The following is a 19,394-nucleotide window of genomic DNA, read 5'->3' on the forward strand; positions in this document are numbered from 1 at the left end:
GGTTATTACCTATAAAGCCCTACATGGCTTGGGCCCGAGTTACTTGAGGGAGCGCCTCTCCCTACATAATCCGCCCTGCACCCTCAGAACAATGGGGACACATTTACTTGAATACCCCAGGGTAAAATTAGTAGCAACTCTTCAGAGAGCCTATACTATGACAGCCCCCACTCATTGGAATGCACTTCCTGAAAAAATCCGACTTTGTTCCACATTGGAAGCCTTCAAGAAGACACTGAAAACTTATCTTTTTCAGAAAGCATACCCTCCTGATTCTCTTTAAAGATAGAATACCCTAATTAAGATCAGGCTGTCCAACCACAACTGATAGCCATTAATAGTTTTATATGCGGCTCCAGATTTTATATTGAATTGTGTAAAATTGTTGATGTAATTTGCTAATGTACTGTATTGCTTGATGTATTGTATTGCTTTGTATTGTGACATATGTCACATAACTGGCACAGTGTGAACCGCTTTGATCAGAAGGAAAAGCGGTATACAAATAAAAGTTTTATTATTTATTTTATTATTATAAGATCTCGTGTGTGTGTGTGTGTGTGTGTGTGTGTGTGTGTGTGTGTGTGTATGAAAGAGAGAGAGTACCACTGGAGGAGATAGATATCTGTTGTTTGATTTGATATAGGCACCATATTAAGCAAGATTTGTCAATTAAAGCATAAAATACCCCTCACTATTGCTATTGGTTCTTAGTGCATTCCTAAAGGTCTTGCAGAAAGCAACAATTGTACTTTGGCTACACTTTCGTATCATGCATAACAGATAACAGCCTTGCTGTTTCATCCTGTTTGTCCTCTTATACTGAGAAAAGCCAGGCTTTACCAAAGGCTTGGCTTAGCTTCCCTGTCCAATTAATATTAATAAGTTGAACAGATGGTTGGTAGTAAATATAGTCAATTTAAGCAAGACATCCATGCTGATATTCTTCCATGGCCACTTCCTTCCCATTAAGAAAGGAAGAGCAATTCTTAGCGAGACTGTGATGGAAGAAACAGATCAAATATAGAAGGTACAAGTCAGGGAAATTCAATGCAATAGGCTGTCTGTCAGAGAATGAATGGTTTCAAATGGACTAATTCCACTGTGAAGATGAAGAACAAGTTAAGTGCATAGGTTGATAAGCTAAAGTTTGTTTGATGAGATAGCCAACTTCTTTTGGTCTATTCTGCTTTGAGCAAAGGACAAAACAGGAAATCTGGGGTATGTGTAAGAAGTACTCTCCATAAAAGGCAAAATGCCTAAGATCAGGAAATTGGTGTTTTACATTGTTTAACGAAGAAGGAAATTAGTCACCTTCCTTAAACTCAGTCAGTGGAGAATTTGACTTTCTTCTGGTAGAAATTCTTTAAACGATAAAAACAGATGCATGTTATCTTGTATGGCATTATTGTTTCTCTTGTTTGATGAGAGAAGGTCAGTGAAGCTCGCGAGCGCACACACACGTGTTATGCTCCAGACTGGGACTCAAGGCAGCTTGCAAACTTTAAGTAAAACAGATTAAAACACATACAGGTTCATAAGTAAAAACATTTTGTTGAAATCCAATTAAACTAGAACAAAAAAACAATTAAAGAAGAATAAAAACCAGTGGAACAGCATACGAAACACTCCCATATGTGATTATGGCTTTAATTTTATCTAAATAGTCCTCAGAGAGCCAGTATGGTATAGTGGTTTGAACAATCCTGGACAATGACTCTGGAGACCAGGGTTCATAGCCCTGCTCCGCCATGGAAATCCAGGGTGACCTTGGGTAAGTCACACTCTCTCAGCCTTAGAGGAAGGCAAGGCAAGCCCCTCTCTGAACAAACCTTGTCAAGAAAACCCCATGATAGGTTTACCTTAGGGTTGCCATAAGTTGGAAATGGCTTGAAGGCACACAGCAACAATGTCCCCACAGGAACTCAATGATAGTTTGTGGTGTTTTTTTACCCATATCTCCACCATGCTTTGTGAAGTCTGTTTATTGTTATTAACCATCATATATTTAGGGATATATTCAAATATATTCAAGAGAAGTTTGATGTCTTCCTCTCTTTCTGTAGGTGTTTGTGGGGAACACCAATCCCACTGATATTGCTTACCGAACTTTCCCCAAACCAGTTCTGACACGTTTTGTTAGAATTAAACCTGCAAGCTGGGAAACTGGGATATCGCTAAGATTTGAAGTATATGGATGCAAAATAACAGGTAAGGACTAAGGTATTTTCTTTTCTTAGAAACAGAACTGACAATAACTATTCTTATTTTATAAATATTTGAATAGAACAGAAAATAAATATAAGAAGGCTGCTATCTTCTGCAGATTTATCTTCCAATGAGATCTGTTGAAAACAGACTTATGCCTGAATAAACATGCAAAGGATTGTCATCATTAGTTTGCCATTGTGGCTACCAACAGGATTTTGAAAACAATACTCAGCACATGGCCTGCTGTGTGTATTGTTACTTACCATGTTCTAAAATGGCTTTCCTGGAAACATGGACCATTTAAATGGCTTAGGAGTGCTAAATTGGGGTACAGAATTTATGGAAAGCAATCTTGTAGCACCTCTGAAATTGAGGAATGCTATAGCTTCTTTCACACAGTAAGTCTCAAAGTGCTACAAGATCCCGTCACATACTGATATTCCACACTAACACGGCTATGTCTCTTAGACTTTTTAGTTACTCTGGTCTTTATTGTTGTTATTATGTGCCTTCAAGGGGAGTCCAATGTATAACAACCTTATGGTTTTACTTGGTAAGATTTATTCAGAGGAAGTTTGCTGTTACCTTTTGTTAGCTCTCTCTTTAGTTCCAGCCTGTCAACATCTATGAATGCTCCAAACTCATCACATTTTGACCCTGCATATAGGATTTTCTACTCCAGGCCAGTGATCTATGGTATATGGTTGCTGAAAGAATTACTAAAAAAAAATCATATGTGCTTTGACCACTTAAAATGTCCTCTTATATAATTCTCTTCTCTTTCTTTAGATTATCCTTGCTCTGGCATGCTGGGTATGGTATCTGGTCTGATCACAGACTCTCAGATTACTGCATCAAATGAATTTGAGAGAAACTGGATCCCGGAAAATGTCCGTCTTATAACTAGTCGAGTAGGGTGGGCACTACCGCCACCTGCCACACACACATATGCAAAGGAATGGCTCCAAATAGACCTTGGTGAAGAGAAGATAGTGCGAGGCATAATTGTCCAGGGAGGTAAACACAGAGAGAACAAAGTCTTCATGAGGAAATTCAAGCTTGGATACAGCTACAATGGATCAGACTGGAAGTGGATTATGGATGCCAGCAAAAGGAAGGCTAAGGTGAGCTTGTAATCATTCTGTGGTAAAGAAGAACTGTATAACTTAAGAGACAGGATTTGCATGCACAAGGTCTCAGGCTGAGCCCTTAGCATCTCCAGTTTAAAATGATCTGCCAGCAAGTGATACAAAAGCAGTAGCAGCTTTTGTGTCAATTGGGTGATGAATATGCTGTGAGCTTTAACTGAAAGTTTGAAGGAGCTGTCTAAGGTATTGAATCTGTTTGAGAGATAGGGTTTAGAACCTTGACTAAGGGCCAAGCATATCTCTAAAGTGACCTGAAGCAGCTTTGTTTCGGCCTGTCTGTTCGCTAAGTCCTTGACGTTTGGACTAAACCCCAGAGTATACACACAGCCCAACTGCCGTAGAAGCCACCAGCCACTGCTGTATGACAGACTTCTTTTTGCCTGAGTCATTGGACAGCTGCTGCGAGTCAGAGTAGACAATACTGAGCTAGCTAGATGGTCTGATTGATATGAGACAGTTTCCGGTGTATATATAAAAGGGTCAAAGTGTTGTACCCTGGAGCTGAAAAAAGGAATGTGACTCATATAGAATATGTTGTTTAAGACTATCAGCAGACATATCTTCATTCTATAATGTGGGGGGCGAGAGCTCAGTATTTGTTTGGAGTGTCTTCTACTGGGATTTTCTAAAGCTTGTTCCAAATAGGATGGGGATAGAATCGAACAATACCTAAAGCAGCACAAGTTGTTTAGCTTCCAATCAACCAGAACTCTGTGTCTCATCTTTTTTTTTATTCCTCTTCAAAAAATTAGCCAGAAGCACATCTTTTGCCAGTCTTTTGTATCTGTTGTAATTTTGTGAACTTGAGGCTGCCCCTGTCATAATGGTCTGTGCTGATCATAACACAGTGGCTTTGTATTGTGTGTCTTACCCTGTTATTCCATAAACTAATCCATATTTTCCTTTGCCTTGTGTAAACATGGGTTATATGTTGTTACATCAAGAAACAAATATGAAGAGGAAATGTTTGTCTGTCATTGTCAAACACCAGAGCTGACTTTAGTTCAGAGGGCCTATTTTCAATTTTACTAGAACACTTGCTTGTTGAAATCAATACAATATCATTTTGGCCTTGTCAGTTTCAGGGGATTAATATTTATTATAAATGCACCTATGCATTGAGTCTGGGTAAGTTTCTTCAGAGGGGGTTGTGATGGTATGTGCAGTGAGTGTCTTCCATTTGCACCTAAAAAAAACAAAGCAGTAAATGGAGGAAAATGCCTGTTCTATTACAGTCTGCAGAAGTAGTTGGGCATGAGTGGTAGGTTTTGTTCTCCATGACAAGAACTTAAGACCTCTGGGGAGACTGAGGTAGTCAGCAGCCATGAGTTATATTTTGTTCCTGCAAGTTATGTGATTGCCCAGGTTCCTCATCCTAGAAACCAGAAGTCCAGGATCAGAGCCTGGAAGCTATTGGGGGTGGGGGCAAATCCAGTCTAGTTAATCCCAGTTAAACACTCATAAACTCATGAAACAGATGTTAATGTCCTATTTTCAGTCAATATTCTAACTGAGACAAACAGTTGGATCTAGGCATTGGACTACAACTTCCAGAATTTCTTGGCTGGGGCATTCTGAGAATTGTAATCTAAAGGAGAAACTTTTCCAAACTCTGCTGAGGTTTCTTCTTGCAGTGCCTACCCTGAGTAGAGAGGGTAGGTTTACTGTAACATGTGGCCTCTCTCACCAAGCAGAGCTGTCATTGGGACAACTAAGGAAGAGGTGTGGAATCCCACTTGTCAAAAAGTAGATAAAATAATCCAATTTTAAGCATCAGTAGAATTGTCAGCAGATAAGGCTTCTGATCATGTTCAGTATACATGGATTCTGTACATCCCATAAGAAATTATCTGACATTCCATTTCCCTTGAACACCCATCAGCCTTTGAGATGTAACATTCCTCTGTTGTATCTCAAACAGCCTTGTTCTCAAGATGAAGATGGAGGGTTTCCTGACACCGGAAAGCTGACATTTAAAAGCAGTGAATGACGTTTCTGACAAGAATGTAGTGGTGTTTGTATACTGTGAGACTAGGACTGATTTCTTGGGAGAAAGTATTTGCTGCTTCATTTGTTTCTGAATGAATGTGAATGTCTGGTAGTCATACACAGGCCCATTGCAGCATGGTGACAGTTGGTATCTGTAAGGCTGGAGGTGTCAAAAGCATTCAAACGCTCATGTTTTTCTGAGACCAAGTTTCCTTGCAAATCTTTTGAAAATATTTGGCCAGATCCTTGGAGTGTTGCAGCTCTTCTTAATTATATGCATTTATTATGTGTATAGCTTACCCTTCCTCCAGGAATAATGTTTTTCCCCATTCCATTTTCCATCACAATGATCCATCCAGTGAGTCAGCTTAGACTGAGATAGGGTGACTGGCCCATGGTTATCTATGTAGGAATTTGAACCTTGTCCTCCCTGATCATAATTCAGCACTGCAATCACTATCCCACCAGGGGTGGCTTAGAACAGCTGCAGCCATTTCTTTTCCATTTTCTCCTGGAAATCAATGCAAAAGCAAGTCTGCTTCAAATGACCTTGATGCTGCAAGTACAGTATTCACTGTAAAGTGTGAACAGTGAGTGAATCTAGCAATGAGATCTAACCACTTGTTTTTCTAAAATAAATAAATAAATACATCTTGTTTTGACACATCTTTCCAAACCCTGAGAAAAAATAGAGAGCAACATATGCTTTTGATGTGCCATTCCTTATGCTGCTTGCCCTCCTGATATTAAATTCAAGGCAATTGCCATCACTGTCAAAACTAGAAGTCTTGACAAAAATGAACATTGGCAAATACATTAAGTCCACTCAGAGTTTTCATTTCTAACAGAAATAAGCTTCAGAGATTAGTACTTTTTTTAAAAAAAAGTCATGTTTTATAACACTTATAATCCTACTAAAATATTCAACACATTCAAATATGTTTCTTCCATGGGGAAATTTGATAAATTTGTTGGATTTAAGATGCTGGTGAATTTTAAAACAGGGCCTAGGTATTTTAAAAATGTTAATCAAGCTTGGCTGTACGCAACGGTAACTACACTGATTAAAATAATAAATTAAAAGTAGTTCTGCTTCTTGAATTGAAACACAGTCTATTCACTACCTTGCTGGAAGGAGAACACAATACGATAGATTTTGCTATAACAACCAGCTGCACAGCACAATTGGTTTAATAAGTGTTTGCACCACTTTTCTATACAAGATATTCAGAGAGACTTAAAATGACAAAAATGCAATGAAAAACATAGGAAATAAAATAAACAGTGTGTTGTAACATGAATAAAAGAAGCAAAACTGTATTGAAAACCATCCTGTTCAGAAAAGCCTTCCCAGGCATTGCATAATTGTCGCTTACTATTTGATGTTCTTTTGGTGCCTGTTTATCGAACCATTTCCTGTATTGCTATGTACTGTATATGTATTATCCTACTTGAGAGTACAGTATGTATTTTCCCTGGAAGAAGATTAACCATCCATTATAAGCCAAGCCCTCCCTCCAGTCCATCTGCCTTGGTCCAGGCCTTGGAGGTAGAGAGGAACTGCTGGACCTCTTACCCTTTCCCTCCACCACTCCTTTCTTCTTTTGTGTCATGTCTTTTTAGATAGTAAGCCCGAGGGCAGGGAACCATCTAATTAAAAAGATTGTATGTACAGCGCTGTGTAAATTTACAGCGCTTCATAAATAAAGGTTAATAATAATAATAATAATTTTAAAAAATACCAATTTCAAAATAATCAACAAACCAAAGCATATCCAGGTTGTTCAGTTATTCAGAAATCTGAAATCCAAAATATTCCAAATTGTTCACATGGATGTCTTTGCTTTTGGATGGTTCAGTGTACACAAACCTTAATTACCTTCATACTATTCTTACAAGGTGTATATGAAACATAAATGAATCTCATGTTAGACTTGGGTCCCATCTCCAAGATATCTTATTATGTATATACAAATATTCAAAAATTCAAAAAAGAAAAATATCCAAAATCCAAAACACTTCTGGTCCCAAGTATGTTGGATAAGGGAGACTCAGCCTGTATGTATCAGTGCTAGGCAGCAACCAAATGTTACAGTATTCTTAAATTTCCTCCTGAAGATAAGCAAAGATGGTGCCAGACAGTTCCATCTGAGGAAGATGCTGTGTAATCCAGGTACTCTCACAAACACATATCTCTCCTAACACCCTACAGTGACAAGCACATAATCTCTAGTTCCTGGCCTTAATTGTAACAATAAAAGATGAAACCAGACACTGTTTTAATAATGTTGGTTGAAATCCTGCATTGGCAATTGTAGATGCAACAACAGAGCTCCATCTTCATAGTTGCTTCAGTTTTACCTCCATAAAAACTTACCTCTCAGACCAGGCAGTGGCCCAACTGAAGGGTTTCTGACAGGTCCTGCTACAGCTGTTTATCTCAACATTTCCCATGACTTAGAAAATGTTGCAAAAATCATTTCCAAGTCCTTCAGTCTACAGTACTGAGAAACTCTTTGACTGGGACATTGCTGGGCTTGGAGGTCAGGTTAACTCATTGTCAACCATAAATGTGAATCCTAAACATTAAGAGATCATAAATCCATCTTATGATCTTTTAAATATTGAATAGGATGCCAGCCATCCAAACCTGGGATTCCATTTATATGGATTTACATGAACTTCATGAATATTGTTTTCCTTTTTCTTCCACTCTCCTTGTCTACTTCCAGTATTTTGCCATTATTGTGGGACATGCCCCTTTGCATTATTTCTGGTAACCTGAACTCGCATTTTGAAAATTAATTACTCCTTTGGAGTCTCTCTAAAACCTACTGGACTCTTTATTGAGAAAGACAGTTCACTGGTAGATCACATGAAAAAGGTTCAACCTGTGCCATTACCAGTTTCAAGGGAGATTGGGTCATCAGTGTTCAAAGTACTCTCTTCCTGAGACCCTGCAGAGTTACTTTTGGTCAGAGTAGCTGGGTTAGATTACAATTTTCAGACTCACATTGCTAGCCTGGCCACTGGGGGATTTGGGGAGTTATGGTCAAAATGTAGCTCTTCTGGGATCTGGACTACATTTGCTAAACTGGTGATGCAATACAGTACCTGACTAGATACTACTCAAGGCAATATTTGGTTATATAGACTAATGGTGTGATTTGCTATAAGGCAGCTTCATTTTTTCCCCTGTTGCAAATATGGTTCATTTCCTTTGAAACAATCCAATAAACCTAGTACTAAATGAAATAATATCATCTTTCTTCCCCTTGCCCCATTCTGAAAATATTGGTGCATATGAATGAACAGTCATAATTAAATCACAGATAGGTCTAGACTACACAGCTGACACAAGACAATGATTCAGTATAATTAGGATTCAAGGGACCATTAAACGACTATTGAATTCCGTGCCTGTATGTCAGTACATCGTTCTGAAACCTTTTACAGAAAAGTTTCCATTATTATATATTGCTATTTAAATGATAATTAAGGCTGAATTCCATAGTTACAGTTGCCTGTGCCTTTACTGTAAATAGTATTCCATTTCATAGCCTGTCTTATGAAGTAGGGGTTTTTGTAATGTTTGAAACATAATTTGACTGTACAATAAATCCTAATAACTAAAAATTAGATAGGGATAAATAACCACACCCTCCCAATCGTCTTTAATGGGATATATTTACTTAATCCTCTCAGTAAATCAACAGATTCTATTAGATTTTGAGTCACTGATGCTTCATTTGTAAGCACACCTTTTGAATACAGTACACTGGAATTTATATCTGAATACACAAAAATCATTTATTGTGTATGAGTAAGTATTGGTACTACACAATTTAGAAAGGGTTAATGAAGCCCTTGACTTTTGCAGCCTTCATTCTTGTACTCAGTATGGCAAAGTTAACTGTTTGCTTTGTGAGACTTGTGTGCACTTCCACTTTGTTCATATCCTCAATGACGATCCATCAGTTTTCCTATGTTTTCCTTTCAAATTGGAAATTTAAATCACTATTTCATATGCCAATGGTAAAATTCATATGATTATTTTGCACAGACAGCAGAAAGTGCAGAAAATGGCCGACAATGTGTTCTGTGTGAAATTCACGTTAGTTTTGTAAACAAAACAGCATTTTTCTGTACAGGAAATGGCTGTTTCTGCACATAAAATTTTTGTTTGCTGCATAGAAAATTACATTCTCTGCACAAAACACTCACATGCAACTTTAGCACAGAGTTAAGTTTCCAACTGAAGCATTTTTGAACAGGAAACAGTAGACAAGATCTTGCCTTGGGAAACATACATAGATTATGTAGCTATATCTCGATAGCTACATCTTCTGGTGCTAGCCCTCCAAAAATCAAATTGTAAGCAGTGCAGTCCCTCTTCCAACACAGCCAATTTCTGAATTGTTGGAGGTGAGTGAATAAAGAGTGGACCAGTAGCTTGAGAAGTCAAGATCTTAATATGCTGAACTGGAGTCATTTCTAGAATTGCTAGCATCCATTGCCTTCCCATACATTTATTTTGAGGGAAAACTAGTAAAGCCAACTTAGAATATAAGATCAGTAATTGGCCTTTTCCTGTAGTCTCCCCCCCAAATTTACCATGGATGAACAAGGAATCCAAACTTGGGTGTTCTTTCGTTCCTTCTTTTGTCCCCTACTTTTTTAGCTTCTGGATCTTTAAGAGAGAATGTGCTGGTCTGTGCTGTTTCATTCTTAAAAGCTTCAGTACTTTGCCAGCTGAAGCTCTTGTCAAAATATAGTAGGAAAGAAGGAAGATTAAAAATTGGAGATTCCCTAAAATGCCATCATTATCTTCAGTCTGGATTCCAAAGGAGTGTGATTGTAATCAAACCAGCTTTTGTTCAAAGAAATGTAAAACATATGCATATGGCTCTTTCCTCTGTATTTCTGTGCATCTTTTACTTCTAAAGGGTCCAGGTATGAATAGCATTTGCAGGAACAGAATTTAGAATTTGGTATAATACCAAATTAAAACAGCAAATTTCAGGCAAATTAAAATAAAACATTTCAGGATATTCATGTACAGTATACCCTTGGTATTGGTGGGCTGGTGATCTATGAATTTGACCACCTGTGGATCACCACATCCCATATTATTAAACAGTGGAACATGCACACAAATGCCCTGATGTGTCCACACACACTTCACCACCATCTGTGTTTTTTTCATCTGCAGGGGAGGGCAGCAGAACCAAATCCACAGATGGTAAGGATCCACTGTATCAGGATTATGGTTCAGATAAAAGTTACATTTTCCTGTTTGGGGGTACAAGACATGGACTAGTTTTTTTCACTATAGCTAGAGTATGATTTACAGTATCCTTCATGTGCCCCCAAAGAATGCTGGTTATTGGTAATAGGCATATATGATTAACCTCTAAAGTGTGAATAGTAGCCTACTCAGTGGCATTCAAAGACAGTTAGTACTCTACAGATGTAGGTCACATGAAGAGTGCTGAATGTCAGGCTTATAATCAGAACATGGATATGCTACTCTTTCGGATGACAGTTACCATAATTTCCCAGCCAGCACGGCTACTGGTTGTAATCCAAATAAGTAATTTCCTAGCCTCTAGTTATAATATACATAAACAATTCAGAAACATACTGGGTGAAGAACTTGCTCTCCCAAGTATTTCCAGAGGCATGTGTTAATGGACTGAAGAATTTGCAGGCAGCAAAAACAATCCTCAAGAAGACCACCACATGTAAATGGAGACATTTTTCACTTTTCTGTGGCTGTTGTACTGCATACAGACAGGAGAGACTGATGTAGAACAGAGGTGGGAATCATGAAGCCTTGCAGAGGTTGTTGGACTGCAGCTCTCAACAGCTACAGCCAACCTAGCCAATGATGGAGGATACTGGGAGGGGCAATCCAACAGTATGTGTAAGGCTTCATCAATCTCTTGCAGAGATGTAGCAAGGTTAACAACAGGCCAGAGGAATGAAACAGGAATAGCATGGTTGGCTTCCAAGTCAATGGCATCTTCCCCAGATATATGTATAGCTAAATTCATTTCCCGTGCTAAAATGGCAACACATGTAGTCCATGTGATACAATGCCAAATGTTAATATATTCCTAATTACTTTCTACCATTTTCTATTGTTGGAGACTTCCCGTTTAAGAAAGGAAAGCCCAGAAAATATGCAATGGTGATTGACAACCTATAGCATTTAACTGGATCTGTTCACAGTAACAAGAAAGCATATATCAAAATAACTGATTTTAAATTGTGCATCCCACAGATCATGGATTTTAATTATTCACATTTACTACAGCAAATTAAAAAGCATGGGTCTGGATTAGTTCCATCCTGATTGAGATTTTTGCTTTGGAGACACCAGCAGTGAATTATATCCATGTAAAATGTTTCTATAGTTGACTTAGGCCCAGTGCAGACTGGTGCTTTGCGCCGGCCTGGGACCGAAAGTAGAACTCGGGAGAGCAGATCATCTGCAAGCTCCCGAGCCCTACTGCACTGTCCAGGTGCCATCTTGGCGCACGCCCATTCAGACGGTGTCCACGATGATGACGTGCCTCGTACACCGCATCCAAACGGCATGGCACAGAAGGGACATCACCACTCCAGGGCGCTAATGGCGCCTTGGCAGCAGTGGAGAAAGGAGCCACATTTCATGGCTCCTTTTCCAGCCACATAGTTGCCACGCTGTTTTATTGGTGCGGCCACAATCCGGGGGAGAAAGGGACGGCCTCTGTCCACCCCTTTCCCCCACTCTGTACAGGCCCTTAGTTCTCAAGAACCCTTGAAAAGGGCTAAGTTTCACAAGCATAAATTCACAAATCTAGCTTCTCCCAGGATTGGTTTTATAGAAATCAGTCTTACATCAGCTACTTCTAAATTTTAATTTGCCCCTTTGCAGTGTAAAAATATATATATAAACCTCTGGGTAAGTGGAGAGAATCAGAGTTGAGTTTTCTTTTTGGAAGAAATATCTGATGGTGGCTACCTGAACGGTGGCAGAATCTGAGCCACCAGGAATCCACCAAGTCATCTATGTACATTCATCTGTGCATTATTAAAAAATAGGGCTAATTAAAACACTTTGTTTCTCTGCTGATCCTTATGGGTTGGTTTGAAAAAATATTAAATGTGCAGCTTCTCAGAGATCTTTATGTGGCCATTCCTGATTTTCACATGGAAAGCCAGCTATTTTATAAAATATTTAGGACTTTACTTACCCTTCAAACGCCTCAAAGGGAAGAGACATTTAAAAATCTTAGTAAACTTGTCATGTGATTATTAAACAAAGTGTGTGGGGACTTTAACCCGTGAGGCTAGCACAGTGAAATTTCAACAGGATAAAAGCATCTTCAGTCAGTATTTATCATACAATGTTGTCTCTGTCCTGGTGCTGTTTTCCATTCCACAGTGGAGTGTGTCTTTTCATTGATGGGTAAAACCCATCAGTTGCGCCCAGTATTGCTGCTTTTCCATCAGTTTCTTCTGTGTGTGTGTGATAGGTCCCTTCTGCTGTAGTTCTGATATGCCAGAAGTCACATGGTGTCAGTGGCCATGATTGTCCTCTCCGCTTCTCCCCCCCCCCCCACTCTCCCTTGCTATTCCTAAGCAAGCTGTTTTCCTTTTCTTTCTTCTTTTAAAAAAATCTCATTGCATTGCCATAATTGTTTCCTTGCAGTAAAAACAACAAAAACTCAAAGGCGTACTGGATAGGGCATAGGACAAGAAGGGGGTCATTTAAAAGAGAGAGTGTGAGAAATAGATCACCAAAGCAGCACCTTACCATTATTGCAGGGATGTGTGATAACAAATGTTCTCAAACTGATGTTTCAATTTCCTTAAATTAATGCAACTGAGGCAAAACAACAGGCTGGTGTAATAAAGTCCTGTGTATCTGCCCTTTACAGGTTTTTGAAGGCAACACTAACTATGATACTCCTGAACTCCGTACCTTTGAACCTATAACAACAAGATTCATTCGTGTTTATCCTGAAAGAGCCACCCATGGTGGTTTGGGACTAAGGATGGAATTACTGGGCTGTGAAATTGAAGGTAATTACACAATTTAAGATTAATCTGTTACATTCATTATTTCCTTACATGTAGTTCTGCTTATGGTACCACTGATTGGGACACATTTGGTTTCTTGCTTCTCTAGTTGCCATTAATGTCATAGTATCCTCCTCTTGCACTCTTTGAATCTTTGTTGAATTCAAAGTAGTATTTATTCATTGCTTTCATTTTATTTTGGTTTTGTGGAGTAGGTTGCAATACATTTGGATGGGAACTTTAGCTAATTAATGCATCCTGTTTCAGTAGGGTTTCTCCCTCCACTGAGGACCCTGACAGGTATTGTACGGTCCACATATGTCCAAAACCAGTGTAGACCTTCCATGTTTTATTTACCAACAATATTAACTATCCTTATACATACGGAGATTATAGAAATGTGCCATTTGCTGCATGGCAATTGTTGTGGCAACTCATGCAAGTAAAATTTTCAGTAACAGTTTGTGATGTGGCTGTGAGGCAGGGCAAGTTTAACCATTCTCCACAGATTCTTCTATTTGACATATACGTGCACTCAAAAAATAGAACAAGCAATGTCTGTACACTGTAGAATTAGTCCTGCCATTAGGCAGAGTGAAGTGGTTGCCTCAGGCAGTGTATTTGGGGTCCATGAAAGGGGCAGTTATGCTTCTGCTTATTTAATGGATAGTGGTTGTATGGGAAAACGATAAAAAGAAGTGAATGTTTCCTGTGCAATGTGAAAGGTCTTGCTACTGATAGAAATGACTTCATTCATCACAGAGTCATCCCTTTGGTGAACCAGACCCAAGAGTGTGTTTTAACTGAGTCACACTGGGATTTTTGTTTCAGTACCTACATCAGTTCCAACCACCGCTGACAGCAACCTTGTGGACGAATGTGATGATGACCACGCAAACTGCCACAGTGGAACAGGTGATGACTTCCAGTTGACAGGTGCAGATTTCATCCACATTTCACAGCAACACCATTTTCATTCAAGTCTACTGACAAATAAAATGTTTTTTGTTGTCTTTATCACTCATGATTACAGTTAGAGTATATGCTTTCAGTTTGGATGGGGAAGTGTACTTACAGTGCAAATCAATTAATTTTGATGTGAGTAAAAAAATCTAGACTCTCAACCTCCTAAGAACTTTGAGTTGATCAATCATTTGCCTTTTAATTTCTTAATTTATCTGTTCAATTTCAGTCTGTTTTCTTGTACCTAAATATATGTATCTTTGTACTTTTGGGAAATAGTGGAGAAAGTATGGAATAAGGTATATTTATGTTAAACAAAAGGTTACCGCACTTATTGGGTTGCAACCCACTCTTGAGTGGAGCTGTGTAAAAAGGCAGTATCAGATTTAAAAAGAAATTAAAAAGGAAAGGATAGTCCATCTTTAAGGTTTTTCCCATTCATTTTTATAACAATACAATACCTCCCCCCCCAAAAAAAGCTGGCTTTTCATTTTGAGTCCATCATTAAAATTCACTCCTGAATTAACCCCCTGAAATTGTAATTGATTAATCTATCAATTCAGTTAATTATAGCTTGCAGTAAAATTCTGGGACTTTTAAAGTTTATTTTAACCACAATTTGTAGAGCTGCAAACACTCAGGAATGAGATCATTAGGACTGAAAGGAAATAACCCGTCCTCTGTTGTATTATCATATGCCATTCTGACTAAACTGAAATTTACCAGTGGTCCATCCTTCTTACTCCTCTGAAGAGACAAAGTGAAATCTATATACTACTAGAAGGAAACAGAAGCTACAGAAAGCAGAAATCTCCCATGGGTTCATTTTTATGAAGACCAGAGTGTAGCTGTTTCTTTTATATGCTATAATGAGGTTGGCTGAAGTAGCTGTTTGGAACTCTCTTATCCCAAAAGGCTATATGTCTAAGCTGGTAGATAGGACCTCTCTTGCAGGCAGACCTAGATACCTGCAAATAAGTGGCCTCAATTTCATCCTGTTACATTTATTTCATGATCACTACTCCCCCATGAGCTGGAAGGCTAAACATTTATTGTTTCCTATCTATCTATGCAGCTTATATAGCTACATTTCTAACCCAGTAAAACTTGGCAGTGCATACTCAGAGGACTTTAGATAACCTTAGCTAGGCTTGAGGAAGGTCTTATTTCCCCTTTTAGTAGTCAATTAAATAGGGATGGGAAACCTCATAAAAGTAATGAAAAAGCACATTTGTATATACATGCACAACACTTCAACTGTTTTCAGAATATACTTTTTCCTTTTAATATTATCTCAAAACAGAGCAATCTGTCTTCATGGGCTTTTTAAAATGTGTCTCACAGTGGCTGCTTTCACATTACAGTTGTTTAGGCTGCCTTTTCTTCTTTTTTAGGCAGTAAGTCAGATGTAACAAAATGTTATTCTCTAATTTAAAAACTATGGATGCTTCATTGTCATGAATTAGAAATAATATTGTGTTTGAAAATATTCTTTATGAGGCACTTGCTTTTAAGACATTTACTTGCTATAGATTAGATTGGTCACATTTAGAGTCAATTGGATGTACAAACCAATATGTTTATGCAATATCTATATATGATGAAAGACAGTAATTAATTTAAAAACAGTAGTACTACAAAGTAGTTTAACATATTTGTACATTTTGCTATCTGCAAAGAAACTGAACACAACAAAGATTGTTCTTCTATTTAGAGTGTTAAGGCATTGTGCTCTTCCAGTTCTACTAAATTGCACAAACCTAGAAGAGTGTAATTATCAAAGTGCATCAACATAAACTTGCCTAACTATATAATTGCAATTGAACTTAAAGCTAATTGCTTTTTTTTACTAGCTCAGTTAAGATTTTCTGTCAGCAAAGACAAACATTGGTACTACATGTCTATTTGGCCTATATATCTATTGTTTTAGAGATGTAGACATAGCTTGAATATCTCTCATCCTCATCACATACTTTATTACATCACTGTTACTGCGAGGCACAGAAGTAATGCAGCTTCATTAAACCTCATCACAATCATACTCACTGTAGCACTTCAAATGCTTCCCTGCAGGGCTGGGCTGATACTAATCAGCATCTTATTGCTTGATACATTTGGTTCCCCTTTTTTTAAAGGAACTTTTTATCTATACCTTTCAAGTTTGTCTTCATAAACTACAGAAAATGCTTCAGTGTGTGAAAATTATGCAATTTTGGAGCATTTTCACATTTGGGGAGGGGGAGAAATAAGTTAAATGTTTTTAAATTGTAAGTCACCTTGAATGCCAATTTTGGTAGAAAGGCCAGATACAAATAAATATAATTAATAAGAACAATTAGAAGTGTTGCGGACCAGTCTAATTGACTCACATGGCATTACTGATCCTGATCCAGAAGGCTGAGACTTTGCACGCATCAATTGAATGTGAAATTTCCACCTTGCAATGTCATAGGTAAACATCTGAACCAATCATTTTGCCTTCTGCTGTGATTTGTTGCAAGTGGAAGAGTGGTAGTGCAACCAGCTGACATTTTACACGAACCCCCAGCTGCTCATAGGCACAGGACCGCTGGCACACCTCCCAGACCAGGGCTGAATTATCTAGACATATTCCTTCTACAACTGAAACTTAACAATATATTTTTGAGAGGCCAAAGAGGGTAGGATAGTTTATGTCAGAACTTTTATATCTATCTAACAAAGTTCAAAACATGCTTAGTGTATTTAAACGACAACAATAGTAATAATGAAACCAGCAGAAGGCAACAACATGTCTGCATTCTATCCTCATTCTGTGTTCTGCTTTGCATTATCAAATTGTCCAATGCCTCCCTGTTTGAAACATCTGTAAAGAAAGGTTAAACACATTAACTTTTAATGAATTAGTAGAAGATATACAAGTTAACTGATATTCAAGATAACAACACTGGTCATACGTCTTGAAAAAGGGGACCAACGAAGTTTTATTTATTCTTTTGGGGGGTGGGGGTCATGTCTGAATGCTCACATAGCTACATATACAAACAAGGAAAGTTTATTATGATTTATGTGTCTATCTTAGATTTGTGTGACATACATGTGGGATTCCTTTTCAGGCAGTACCACAGCCATGATAACAGAAAGGCCAACAGCAATTGATACTACAGTGCAGCCAGGTATGTTTTTTTTTATTAGTAGTATAATTGTTTCTGGTTACATTATGTTATATTTCGCAATTGGATCTTGTGCCAAAGACAAATATAATGAATTGCAGGACTTTCTGGCTTTCTCTTCCTTCAAAGTCTCTGAAGTAAAAAGTAGCATCTGGTCTCCAAGCTCAGTACAGTAAATATTTTACTCCTTTCATCCACATGTATATGCAGTGCAGAACTAGCTTCCTGCCTGTATCTGCCCATGCCAAATCATGACAGTACTACCAAAAAATTCACAGACTGAATCACACAGTGTAGGGGGGGGGATCAAACAGTTGTAGCTCATCTAATGTACAGTATGGATTTGCAAACTGAAGGAAGTAAGGCCATAAAGAACCATATAGACTATGTTTGTGTTTATGTGTTCCACCATTTTGCAAAACCCAACCAAACAAGGCAGTGTTTGCAAATGCGAGGATGCTATTCTGCTCTCGCAGACATCAGAGTTGGCAGTTCTATATTCTTCTTCTCTAGCAATTTATTGAAAAGAGGTTATACAAACTGCTACCAGAAAGGGGGGAAAGCTGTTAGTAGCAGCTGGTCCTCTTCCCTCAATCAATACAATAGCTAATAGCTTTTAATTTGCACAGGGTTTCATGGTGTGAGTTCTGGTCATTTTTAATATTGTGGTTTGTTTGAGAAAAAAAGAAGGAAAGAAAAAGAGACAGACAGACAGAACTAAGTTCACTCCAAATTTTTACTATATAATCAGTATTTTTCAGTATTTTTGTAGAGAGGGGAAAGGCCATTCTTCAGTTTTTCCTATTTCCTTTAAGCCACAATCAGGCATAGCCTCCAAAGTAATTTATTAACAGGGTGTGGATATGTATACCAGTGTTTCCGCTACAACATGACACTGAAGAGATTTCTACAAGCAAATAATAAATGTACTAATGATTGTGCTCCCTTAAAGACAACAGTGTCGCAGACATGATCAGCCAAAAGAAAAAGTAATTTAATTCCAAGGCTGTGTCTCTTAACCTCTGTTTCCATGTCGCCAAGGTGAATACTTTCCTCTCCCTCAAAATATTTTCTTCCTCCTCAGTTTGTTCAGTCAGCATATACTATTGTGAAATACATCCTGTCTTATTCCTTGAGGCAAACACATTGGTTTCTCTGTTTATGCAACACTAAAATATTTTTTTTAAAAAAAACCCTTGTTCAGGCATTATAATTAAAGTTGTGTTACTTAATAATAAATCTAGAATCCTATATATTTGACTAAATCTTGTTATTCTTATTTAGAGTAAATCCATTGAATGAATATGACTTCTCAATCACAACTAACTTATATTCCTTGATTTTATTGACTCTACATTTTGTGTGCCTTTTAGTAATTATCATTATTGCAAAATTATGCACTGTATGGTCTTTAACATGTGGATAGACTATAACTCCCATTTGCCCTGGCCAACAGAGCCAGTTATGAGGGATGGAGAGAACTGCAGTCCCCACAACATTGTGAGGGCCATACTAAGGGGCAGGTTATTCCTTAAACTGTACTATACTACATGAATTGTTAGTACATTTGGGGGGGTGATATCTAATGTGGTAAAAAATAAGGGCAAGAAATATTTCATAAAGAACTGGTAGCATCAGCTGAATGTTATTGACAATTGAAGGGTAATGGTCTATTCAGCATTGTGGGCCATACTGGAGCTAAATTCCTTGGTTTTCCCTTCCATTCTTTCATGCAAGAACTGTAAAATTGAGCATATGTCAAGTTCACATTCTTAAAGTTAATCTTGCTTTCTAGTGAATAAGCAAAGCATGTGTCATTGAGAGCAGCAGGATGTACTGATTAGTGAGAAAGAAATACATT

At 38.0% G+C, this 19,394-nt stretch overlaps 1 protein-coding gene across 3 annotated transcripts in view; it reads left to right on the plus strand.

Annotated features, from left to right (window-relative positions):
- The window catches only part of NRP1 (neuropilin 1), a 168,995-nt gene that overhangs the window by 128,751 nt on the left and 20,850 nt on the right, over nucleotides 1-19,394 (plus strand). For 2 of the 3 annotated variants that reach the window (XR_006104564.1, XM_042474180.1), the window contains exons 8-12: nucleotides 2,067-2,211; nucleotides 3,001-3,335; nucleotides 13,277-13,421; nucleotides 14,250-14,354; nucleotides 17,477-17,536. Coding sequence is in view for 2 of the 3 variants with exons in the window: in XM_042474180.1 (XP_042330114.1) it covers nucleotides 2,067-2,211; nucleotides 3,001-3,335; nucleotides 13,277-13,421; nucleotides 14,250-14,354; nucleotides 17,477-17,536 (790 nt within the window). In the remaining variant the exon portion in view is untranslated. The remainder of the gene's footprint in view (nucleotides 1-2,066; nucleotides 2,212-3,000; nucleotides 3,336-13,276; nucleotides 13,422-14,249; nucleotides 14,355-17,476; nucleotides 17,537-19,394) is intronic. The other variant, XM_042474181.1, reaches the window with a different exon arrangement.

This window comes from Sceloporus undulatus, chromosome 6 (assembly GCF_019175285.1).
Source record: "Sceloporus undulatus isolate JIND9_A2432 ecotype Alabama chromosome 6, SceUnd_v1.1, whole genome shotgun sequence".
NCBI classification, from domain to species: Eukaryota; Metazoa; Chordata; class Lepidosauria; order Squamata; family Phrynosomatidae; genus Sceloporus; species Sceloporus undulatus.